The 12415-nt window shown below is 49.1% G+C and overlaps 1 protein-coding gene across 1 annotated transcript in view; it reads left to right on the top strand.

The window, feature by feature from the left end:
- Positions 1-524: 524 nt before the first annotated feature.
- ZNF385C (zinc finger protein 385C) overlaps positions 525-12415 on the top strand; it is an 86231-nt gene continuing 74340 nt past the window's right edge. The window contains exons 1-2 of the mRNA XM_075580414.1: positions 525-597; positions 809-933. Coding sequence (XP_075436529.1) covers positions 525-597; positions 809-933 — 198 coding nt within the window. The remainder of the gene's footprint in view (positions 598-808; positions 934-12415) is intronic.

Below are 12415 nucleotides of genomic sequence, written 5' to 3'. Positions count from 1 at the left end.
GGGGCAACGTTTCGGGGGTGAGCCCCTTCTCCTGGCCCACCCCAAGGAGCTAATTAGGTAAAATGCGCTAATTATACCCTGGGTGGGAGATGAAAATCATAAAAGGATTTGTGATATATAAATATATAAGTAAAATAGGGTTACCATGAAAGATTACACATGTAATACCCGTGAGTGTAGGAATTAGCTTGAAGCACGTTGAGAGCCGTTGAAGTGATGCTGTTCGTGTGCTCACTCTGTTACAATCCCTTCGGGGGGAGGGGTGAGACTACATCTCGGACGCCAAGACCGTTTTCAGGTTGGAAGGACCTTTACGCCTCTGCATGCTTCTTCTTATTGAAGAAAATTGCGAGTTTACAATGTTTAACCCTTTACATTGCATGTGAAATAAATCTCTTTTATTGCGCCATAAAAACATTTTGCGTTCTTATCTCCTAGGATATAGATATATATATATATATATATATATATATATATATATATATATATATATATATATATATATATATATATCGCAAGAAGAAATGACCATCATTGGAGAGAGGAGGTACTCAACTGGATTCCAACAGAGACCAAAGACCAAGACGATGACTAAAAGTAAGATGGGATAATGAGATGTGTTGGGGCAACGTGGAGAAGAGAGGCTGTGCCCTCTGCCTTGGTCTGTGAGTGTTGGGGTGGAGTTGGGGGAACATATTGGGCAGTGAGGGTGCCAATGCCCTTAACTGTTCTGTCGGTATGGCTAATGCACTAGCTTGCTTGTGTTAATGGGGTTTAAGTGAGGTGAGTTATCATGCTCTTTGGTTAGGTTTCGTAGGGACCCCAACTGGGAAGTCAGGGGGTGCTGTAGAAGATGCAGCAGCTGCAGAGATGGGGTCGGCAGAGAGCCAAATGGTGGCAGATGCTAGTTTTAAGGAGTCTTATTTGTGTATGGTGAGTCCCTTAGATATGAACTTGTTACTGGCAACCAAGAAGAGGAATTGGGCAGAGACGTATATTCAGATACGGACTCTGCTGCCCAGCTAAAAAGGAGTCAGTAACCAAATGGGAGAAAAAAGGTGAGGATAAGGAAAAGAAGCAGGCGCCAAAAATGTTTGGGAGTTGGCTGGAATCATTTGCGATCCCAGCTAGTGTTATAAAAGGAAAAGATGCTACAGTATTGCTTGGCACTATTTCAATATCAGGACTTGGTCGGGGCATATGAGGGTATGGCGTGGTTGAAGTGTGTAGAGAGGTCTAAACAGAAGATGGCTGCCCAGAAGCATGGTCAGATCTGATAGGATCTAAAAGATATGGATCTATGGCTGTTTGACCCTTTAGTGGTTGGCCTAAGGGTTTTCCCCCAGGTGGTTACGGTTGAAGGATTAATGTAGCTCACCAGACTAGGTGTGGTGGTGGTGAGCAAGTCTGGTTGGGGTTGATAATCAGAAGTAGACCAGGTCCAGGTAAACCCACCTGTTCTTGTTTTGGTTTAATAAAAAGCTGTGGCCATTTGTAGGCATGATATGGTGTGTTTGTTTGGGGGATGGTTGAGTGCGAGAAGAAGGAGCGGCTTTGAGGGTCCAGAGGACATAGTTTATTTCAGATTGATATGTTATATATTAGAGTGCAACAACTTAACTCCAATAGCAGAGCAGAACATAGGCTCCGGGGCAGAAGGGTCTCCAAAAATCTAAATTTCAATGGTATTGATCTTCTGATAGGAATTTGACAATGAGGTATTTGACCAAGGCAGTGCAAAGGACTCGGGGGCCATCCCTTAAGGTCGGAGGAAAGGAGATTTCACCAGCAACAAAGGAAAGGGTTCTTTACAGTAAGGGCAGTTACAATGTGGGGTTCATTACCCATGGAGACTGTGATGGCAGATACAATAGATATGTTCCAAAAAAAGGTTGGACATCTTTTTAGAAACAAAAGGTATACAGGGATATACCAAATAAGTAAACACAATGTTGGTCCAGGGAGAAAACTGATTGCCATTATTGGAGGCAGGAAGGAATTTATATTTCCTCTTATGTGATCATTGGATGATGTGTCACTGGGGTTTTTGGTTTGTCTTCCTCCGAATCAAAATACTGGAAATACAAATATAGGATAAGTACGTGTTGTCTACATTTTACTCAACAGCTTTATGTCTTTTTTCAACCTCATCTACTATGTAACTGTGTATTGGACCAGGATGAAAAGGGACAAGGGAATTCGTATCAATAGCTATTTAGGGGGGAAACCATACTGGGGGGTAATGACCTTCCCCTTCATACTAGAATAACGTTAGGGGGGGAAACCCTGTAATACCATACTGGGGGGTAATGACCTTCCCCTTCATACTAGAATAACGTTAGGGGGGGGAAACCCTGTAATACCATACTGGGGGGTAATGACCTTCCCCTTCATACTAGAATAACGTTAGCATAGACGTAATGATTTTTCCAGCCTTACAGTACATACTATGCTACAAAACAGTCCTAAACCGAGTCCTGGCGTCAGAAGGAAAACATCCTTCAGCTCCAAGGTGTGGGAGATGTGCCTGGATCTGTCTGTTGGGGATTTACACATTGTTTTACAAGCTAGGAAAGAACACCGCTGTCTGCTCTTACATTGACAAGACTGGAGGAGAATCAGTTGTCTGCAGACAGGTTACAGTAATCCCTTAAGTGCTCCGGAGCTCCACGTTCTCCTCATTAGAGCGGTTATATCCCTGGCAGGGGTGTTGCAGCCTGCCCAGAAGATGAAGGGGTTACCTGTGCAATGCATTGATGTTGTTTTTCAGCGCCGGTGGGGCTGGCAGAACATTGATTGGATGTAGTGGAGATCTCATAACGGAAGATTCTGGGACATTGGGGGGACAGTTTCAAAGCTCTAGCAGCTGTGTTGGTTCAGGACATGTGTTGTAGACCAGTGTTTTTCAACAGGGTTCCCGGGCATCCCTATTTGAAAATCGGACCAAAACCAGAAGGATTTACAATGCATCTGATCTCAGACGCATTATTAGAGAGGATCGGGGTTCCTTACAATGCATCTGATCTCAGACGCGCTATTAGAGAGGGTTTGGGTTCCTTACAATGCATCTGATCTCAGACGCGCTATTAGAGAGGGTTGGGGTTCCTTACAATGCATCTGATCTCAGACGCGTTATTAGAGAGGGTTGGGGTTCCTTACAATGCATCTGATCTCAGTCGCGCTATTAGAGAGGGTTGGGGTTCCTTACAATGCATCTGATCTCAGAGGCGCTATTAGAGAGGGTTGGGGTTCCTTACAACGCACCTGATCTCAGACGAGCTATTAGAGAGGGTTGGGGATCCTTACAATGCACCTGATCTCAGGCGCGCTATTAGAGAGGGTTGGGGTTCCTTACAATGCATCTGATCTCAGACGCGCTATTTGAGAGGGTTAGGGTTCCTTACAATGCATCTGATCTCAGACGCGCTATTAGAGAGGGTCGGGGTTCCTTACAATGCATCTGATCTCAGACACGCTATTAGAGAGGGTTGGGGTTCCTTACAATGCATCGGATCTCAGACGCACTATTAGAGAGGGTCGGGGTTCCTTACAATGCATCTGATCTCAGACGCGCTATTAGAGAGGGTTGGGGTTCCTTACAATGCATCTGATCTCAGACACGCTATTAGAGAGGGTTGGGGCTCCTTACAATGCATCTGATCTCAGACGCGCTATTACAGAGGGTCGGGGTTCCTTACAATGCATCTGATCCCAGACGCGCTATTAGAGAGGGTTGGGGTTCCTTACAACGCACCTGATCTCAGACGCGCTATTAGAAAGGGTTGGGGATCCTTACAATGCATCTGATCTCAGACGTGTTATTTGAGAGGGTTGGGGTTCCTTACAATGCATCTAATTTCAGACGCGCTATTAGAGAGGGTCGGGGTTCCTTACAATGCCTCTGATCTCAGACGCGCTATTAGAGAGGGTTGGGGTTCCTTACAATGCATCTGATCTCAGACGCGCTATTAGAGAGGGTTGGGGTTCCTTACAATGTATCTGATCTCAGACGCGCTATTAGAGAGGGTTGGGGTTCCTTACAATGCATCTAATTTCAGACGCGCTATTAGAGAGGGTTGGGGTTCCTTACACTGCATCTGATCTCAGAAGCGCTATTAGAGAGGGTTGGGGTTCCTTACAATGCATCTGATCTCAGACGCGCTATTAGAGAGGGTTGGGGTTCCTTACAATGCATCTGATCTCAGACGCGCTATTAGAGAGGGTCGGGGTTCCTTACAATGCATCTGATCTCAGACACGCTATTAGAGAGGGTCGGGGTTCCTTACAATGCATCTGATCTCAGACGCGCTATTAGAGAGGGTCGGGGTTCCTTACAGTGCGTCTGATCTCAGACGCGCTATTAGAGAGGGTTGGGGTTCCTTACAATGCATCTGATCCCAGACGCGCTATTAGAGAGGGTTGGGGTTCCTTACAATGCATCTAATTTCAGACGCGCTATTAGAGAGGGTTGGGGTTCCTTACACTGCATCTGATCTCAGAAGCGCTATTAGAGAGGGTCGGGGTTCCTTACAATGCATCTGATCTCAGACGCGCTATTAGAGAGGGTCGGGGTTCCTTACAATGCATCTGATCTCAGACGCGCTATTAGAGAGGGTCGGGGTTCCTTACAATGCATCTGATCTCAGACGCGCTATTAGAGAGGGTTGGGGTTCCTTACAATGCATCTGATCTCAGACGCGCTATTAGAGAGAGTTGGGGTACCTTACAATGCATCTGATCTCAGACGCGCTATTAGAGAGGGTCGGGGTTCCTTACAATGCATCTGATCTCAGACGCGCTATTAGAGAGGGTCGGGGTTCCTTACAATGCATCTGATCTCAGACGCGCTATTAGAGAGGGTCGGGGTTCCTTACTATGCATCTGATCTCAGACGCGCTATTAGAGAGGGTCGGGGTTCCTTACAATGCATCTGATCTCAGACGCGCTATTAGAGAGGGTTGGGGTTCCTTACAATGCATCTGATCTCAGACGCGCTATTAGAGAGAGTTGGGGTACCTTACAATGCATCTGATCTCAGACGCGCTATTAGAGAGGGTCGGGGTTCCTTACAATGCATCTGATCTCAGACGCGCTATTAGAGAGGGTCGGGGTTCCTTACAATGCATCTGATCTCAGACGCGCTATTAGAGAGGGTCGGGGTTCCTTACAATGCATCAGATCTCAGACGCGCTATTAGAGAGGGTCGGGATTTCTTGGCGTCAGTAGGGGAACATCCTTCAGCTCCTAATCCATACACACTTACCATAACATCCATCTACTGTCTCCGTAACTTTTCCCTCAGTACACCTTAGATTGCAAGCTCTTCGGGGCAGGGACTCATTTCCTATTTTTTTATTTCTATGTTCGGAGTGCCTACCTGTGTTATGTCTTATCTTATTCTGCTGCGTGTCTAGTGCTGCTGTGAAGCGCTCTGTATACCAATGGCGCTATATTGCGCTACACATACATGCATGCATGTTCTAATTCTGTTAGAGAACTTACACGCATGATTGGGGTCCAGCTAAAGAAAGATTTGCTTTGATTAAAACAAAAATACAAATCTCTGCGTCAAATGGAACTAGGTAACCCTTCTAATGGTTGCACCCCCCCACTGGCAGCAACAGGGTTAAAAAAAATTGGCTCCATTGGACCTGACTCGCTAGCCAACGAGGTTGATGCTATGTCAGAGGTGACAGAGATTTGGGACACCGCTAATAGGATAAAACACAGAATTCGACATAACTCCCAACTCGTCCCGTTGCCTCTGCCCAGATCTCCCGACGGCAAAATAGACCCAAAGTGTCTTCATACCTTCAGGTTGAGTGACGGCCGAGAAGAATATGCCTCTTCTACATGCCTGCCGAGTATCACCAGTCCGGTGATGTCCATTTGGCGGTCTGAGTACAGACCAGTCCGGGGTCATTACCATGGTGCTCGCCTGGAGATAGCCGAGACGTATACCGAACGCCAAAAAGCTCTTTCCTAGGTATGTAACGAGACAAGGGGGACCCGTTTGCTACTCTACATCCAACTTGACGGCATACCGGTTTCCTCTCCCTCTCTAGGCGGTGGGAGAGATACATGAGACAGTATAATATTGAACAAAGACACCCTCAGGGCAGCACTCGTTGTATGTGATAATGTAATGGTGATAAACTTAACATTAAAATGCTTTAATTATGTTAGTTAAAATAGTGTCAAAATCGTTGAAATAAATGGACAACTGACAGTGGTAACACAACACACAAGACAGACAAAAATACACAATACTCAAACTGAAATCTAGGGGGAAAGGTAGAGATCCTACCTATCTGCTAATTAGCAGTGATGAGCAATCAATGACTGGATAGTCGGCCCCCTGGTTCAGCAATGACAAGGTTAAAAAGCCTGTAAAATAGATACAGGTGACGGTGGACTGACCATGCAAAGGTATATGCCAAAATGCTATGCAAAGTATATAGCAATTGAGTGAGAGCTCACTGATAGTAGTTTAGTACAGCACAGGAGCTCACAAAGTGTGGTACTTAGCTCTGGGGCACGGATCTAGTCCGTATCCAGTTATAGCCCCTAGTTCAAATGTGCCACTAAAACACGCTTATTGAAGCCTCACAATACACAGAAATCAATCATTCTCTTGGCTGTCGATAGCTAAGTGCACAAGAGCTTACAAAGTGTAATATTCAGCTCTGGGGCACGGATCTCGACCGTATCAAGTTATGGCCCCCTAATTCAAATGTGACACTACTTATATACTATATTAGTGAAAGCACTGTATGCCTGCCTGCCTGCCTGCCTGCCTGCTGGATGTCCGGTGTCCCTAGGGGAAATCTCAATGGTCCCTTGGGCCGCCCCCGCACACCTCTCATTGGCCTGAGGCGGAGTGACGGCCCAAAGGACACACAGGGACACAAACACACACACAGGGACACAAACACACACACAGGGACACACACAGGGACACACACACACACACACACACAGACATACACACACACAGGGACACACACACACACAGTAGGGGGGGGGGTGTACATTAGCAGCATTGTATAACCCGGGGGGGGGGGGGGCTCACATACCCCGCCTCCGCCTCTTCCTCCCCGAAATCAGCCTTCACACCCGCGCGCACGTCCTCCTCTCCCCGTGTCTCCCGCGCTTTCAAACACCCCCCCCCCCCCCCCCCCGGCGCCGCTACAGTGAGCGGAGGAGCGAGTGCCCGGGACACAGCGGGGGAGCGGCCACAACAAGCTGCCTCCCGCCTCAGTTCCACGTGGGAGCGGCCGGACTGGTGAGTGAGCGGCCTTCACCCACCCCTCACCCCCCTTCAAATCACCTCCCCTCCACCCCCCCCCCCCCCCCCGGCGCCGCTACAGTCAGCGGAGCGAGCGAGCGCCCGGGACACAGCGGGGGAGCGGCCACAACAAGCTGCCTCCCGCCTCAGATCCACGTGGGAGCGGCCGGACGGGTGAGGGAGCTGCCGGACGGGTGAGTGAGCGGCCGGACGGGTGAGCGGCCGGACGGGTGAGGGAGCGGCCTTCACCTCCCCTCACCCCCCCTCACCCCCCTTCACCTCACCTCCCCTCACCCACCCCTCACTCCACTTCCCTTCCCTTCCACCTCCCTCCACCCCCCCTTCACCTCCCTCCACCCCCCCTTCACCTCCACCCCCCCTTCACCTCCCCTTCACCCCCCCCCCCACCTCCCCTTCACCCCCCACCTCCCCTTCACCCCCCACCTCCCCTTCACCCCCCCACCCCCCCCTTCACCTCCCCTTCACCTCCCCTCCACCCCCCCTTCACCTCCCCTCCACCCCCCCCTTCACCTCCCCTCCACCCCCCCCCCTTCACCTCCCCTCCACTCCCCCCCCTCACCTCCCCTCCACCCCCCCCTTCACCTCCCCTCCACCCCCCCCTTCACCTCCCCTCCACCCCCCCCCCTTCACCTCCCCTCCGCCCCCCCCTTCACTCCCCTCCACCCCCCCCTTCACCTCCCCTCCACCCCCACCCTTCACCTCCCCTCCACCCCCACCCTTCACCTCCCCTTCACCCCCCCTCACCTTCCTTCACTCCCCCCTTACAACCTCCCACCACCTCCTCACCACCTCCACCCCCCTTCCCACCTCCCCACCCACCTTCCCAACTCCCCACCACCTCCCCCCCTTCCCCCCACCCCCCCCCCCCCTTCCCACCACCTCCCCCCACCCCCTCCCCTTCCCACCACCCCTTCCCCCCAACCCCCCTCCTTCCCACCACCTCCCCCCCACCCCCCCCTTCCCTGAGGCGGAGTCACGGGCCAAAGGACACACAGGGACACAGACACACACACACACACGTAGACACACACACACACACACACACAGACGTAGACACACACACACGTATACACACACACACACGTATACACAAACACACACACGTAGACACAAACACACACACGTAGACACACACACACATAGACACACACGTAGACACACACGTACACACACACACACACACACACACGTACACGTACACACACGCACGTAGACACACACACACGTACACGTAGACACACACACATGTACACGTAGACACACACACACATGTACACGTAGACACGTACACACACACACACATGTACACGTACACACACACACACACACATGTACACGTAGACACGTACACACACACACATGTACACGTATACTCACACACTGTACACGTACACACACACCATGGAGACATACACACACACACATGGAGACATACACACACACACATGTACACATACACACACACGTATACACTCACACACGTATACACACAGGTATACATACACATAATGTATACACACACACACATGTATACACACACATGTATACACACACACACATGTATACACACACACACACACACATGTATACACACACACACGTGTATACACACACACACACGTGTATACACACACACACGTGTATACACACACACACACGTGTATACACACACACATGTGTACACACACACACACACATGTGTATACACACACGTGTATACACACACATGTATATACACACACATGTATATACACACACATGTATATACACACACATGTATACACACACACACATGTATACACACACACACACATGTATACACACACACACACACACACACACACACTTATACACACACACATACAATGTATACACACAAACATGTATACACACACAAACATGTATACACGTGTATACACACACATGTGTATACACACACACGTATACACACACACAATATATACATACACACAATGTATACACACACATGTGTATACATACACGTGTATACACACACACATGTGTATACACACACGTGTATACACACACACACGTGTATACACACACGTGTATACACACACACACACACGTGTATACACACACACACGTGTATACACACACACGTGTATACACACACATACGTGTATACACACACATACGTGTATACACACACACGTGTATACACACACACACATACAATGTATACACACAAACATGTATACACACACACCCCCCAGCACCACCACATCAGCACACTGCTATCCCATGCCCCCCCAGCACACTGGCATTCTCGCCTCCCCACCATTCCCAGCCCCCATCAACACCATCAGCACCCACACATCGCCACCTTTGCACCTCCCCCATCGGCACACCCACATCCGCACCCTCACATCAGCACCAAACCCTCCAAATCAGCACACCAATACAATCACCATCAGTACAGCCACAGCAGCACTACCACCGCACATGGGCCGCGTGGACCACTCCCCACCCAAATGCCACACCCACACCACAAACATCCCGGGCAACGCCGGGGCTCTCAGCTAGTTTATTTTTATTTATAAAATATTTTACCAGGAAGTAAGGGGGTTATCTACCAGTCACTTGTCAATGCACCAAAAAATACGTTGGCAAGAGCATCCGTGAGTTCCGCCAGCGTATTCTGGAACATCTAGGGGCAATACAGAATCATCTGGACACCCCTCTAGCCAATCACATACATCAGGTGCATGGTGGTGACATTACTAACCTTTGCTTCACAGGGATTGAAAGCGTCCCCCCCTAGTCCAAGAGGGGGTGACTGGAATCGTCTCATCTTACAGAAAGAGTCCAAATGGATTTATTTATTGGGTACTTTGGCACCTAGAAGGATTAATGAGGGTTTTCTATTCTCTCCCTTTATTTAGCGTGCCAGCATCACCACACTTAACCCCCTGGTTTTTGGTCCATGGTACACAAGCAACATCTATCCTATACAGGGTTTGGCTTTATGAGCATTTTATCCTAATTTTTCGTGACCTTGTTCTTCTAGGTACACAACAACGTTCATACAGTTCCTGAACCAATGAAGATCACACTTTGCCTGTTTTCAATATAAACTTTATTGCTTGGGCTGGCTCTCCCTCGATCCCGTCGGCAGTACCAAGTCATCTGCCGTTCTCCTGCAATAGAATCAATTGGTTAGACTCAGCTGCTCTGCATTAGCTGGTGACTCAACACACACTATATATATCCTGCGTGTAGCTCTCCACGTCACCACCGTTGAGAAAGCGCCCCAGCGAAACGTGCGTCAGGTGGGAGGCGGCTACAGGACTGACGTCATCACGCGATGACGTTCACATGCCGGGCAGAGGGTGAGAGGCACTGCTAAGTGCGATGTATGTGTGAAGGGACACAATGTCTACATGTAATAGACCCTTTGTACTTTATATGGTGCAGTTGCCTGCTGGATTTTTGAGCAGGTAGCCAACTTACATCAGCGTTACTTTGTTGCGCAAGCTCTGACGAGGGCTCGGTATACTTGATAGGGGCACGGTGTGTTTACAATTACCTTACCCTGAGTATTCAAGTGTAACTGCTGTTTATTACTGCTGCATTATGTGTATCCCTTCCTCCCTCGGCTAATTATATGTGGTTGCTCACTATGTCTCTGCTGTCTGTTATCGTACCTGCTATAGTGGCACATTTGAATTAGGGGGCCATAACTTGATACGGTCGAGATCCGTGCCCCAGAGCTGAATATTACACTTTGTAAGCTCTTGTGCACTTAGCTATCGACAGCCAAGAGAATGATTGATTTCTGTGTATTGTGAGGCTTCAATAAGCGTGTTTTAGTGGCACATTTGAACTAGGGGGCTATAACTGGATACGGACTAGATCCGTGCCCCAGAGCTAAGTACCCACACTTTGTGAGCTCCTGTGCTGTACTAAACTACTATCAGTGAGCTCTCACTCAATTGCTATATACTTTGCATAGCATTTTGGCATATACCTTTGCATGGTCAGTCCACCGTCACCTGTATCTATTTTACAGGCTTTTTAACCCTGTCATTGCTAAACCAGGGGGCCAACTATCCAGTCATTGATTGCTCATCACTGCTAATTAGCAGATAGGTAGGATCTCTACCTTTCCCCCTAGATTTCAGTTTGAGTATTGTGTATTTTTGTCTGTCTTGTGTGTTGTGTTACCACTGTCAGTTGTCCATTTATTTCAACGATTTTGAGACTTATTTTAACTAACATAATTAAAGCATTTTAATTTTAAGTTTATCACCATTACATTATCACTTACAACGAGTGCTGCCCTGAGGGTGTCTTTGTTCTCCAGTAATCATCCTGTTCTCTCCCCTTATTGCACCGTTGTTGATTTCATTTTATTACAGGCTGATGCGAGGGTCCTCATCCCCTTCCCCCATTGTTGTAACAGTATAATATTGGTAGGGTAGGACTTACAGAAGGTGACGTGGTCGCAGGCTTCAAATATTGTGGCCAAAGTATTAAACTGAGCGACCCATATTTATGAAGAAAGAATGTAGATAGAATACATATTAATGTACTATATCATTTGTTATATTAGATGTAGCATTGCCACCTTTTTGTCTCTTGTTTTTTATATATATATATATACTAGCTGAGACCCGGCGTTGCCCTGTGAGTTAAATTTCCCTGCTAGGAAAGGGGGGGGGTGAGGGGGGGAAAAGGGGGGGGAGGAGGGGGAAAGGGGGAAAGGGGGAAAGGGGGAGGGGAGGGGGGGGACAGTGGACAGGAGGGGGGGACAGTGGACGGGGGAGGGACGGTGGAGGCGGGGGACAGTGGACGGGGGGGGGACAGTGGACAGGGGGGGACAGTGGACGGGGGGGACAGTGGACGGGGGGGACAGTGGACGGGGGGGGGGGACAGTGGACAGGAGGGTGACGGGACAGTGGACAGGAGGGGGACGGGACAGTGGACAGGAGGGGGACAGGACAGTGGACAGGAGGGGGACGAGACAGTGGACAGGAGGGGGGGTGACAGTGGACAGGAGGGGGGGGGTGACAGTGGACAGGAGGGGGGGTGACAGTGGACAGGAGGGGGGGGTGACAGTGGACAGGAGGGGGGGTGACAGTG

The sequence above is a fragment of the Ascaphus truei genome, chromosome 23, assembly GCF_040206685.1.
Source record: "Ascaphus truei isolate aAscTru1 chromosome 23, aAscTru1.hap1, whole genome shotgun sequence".
Classification (NCBI taxonomy): domain Eukaryota; kingdom Metazoa; phylum Chordata; class Amphibia; order Anura; family Ascaphidae; genus Ascaphus; species Ascaphus truei.
Note: the sequence above shows the minus strand (reverse complement) of the source record. Positions and strands in the feature narration are given on the sequence as shown.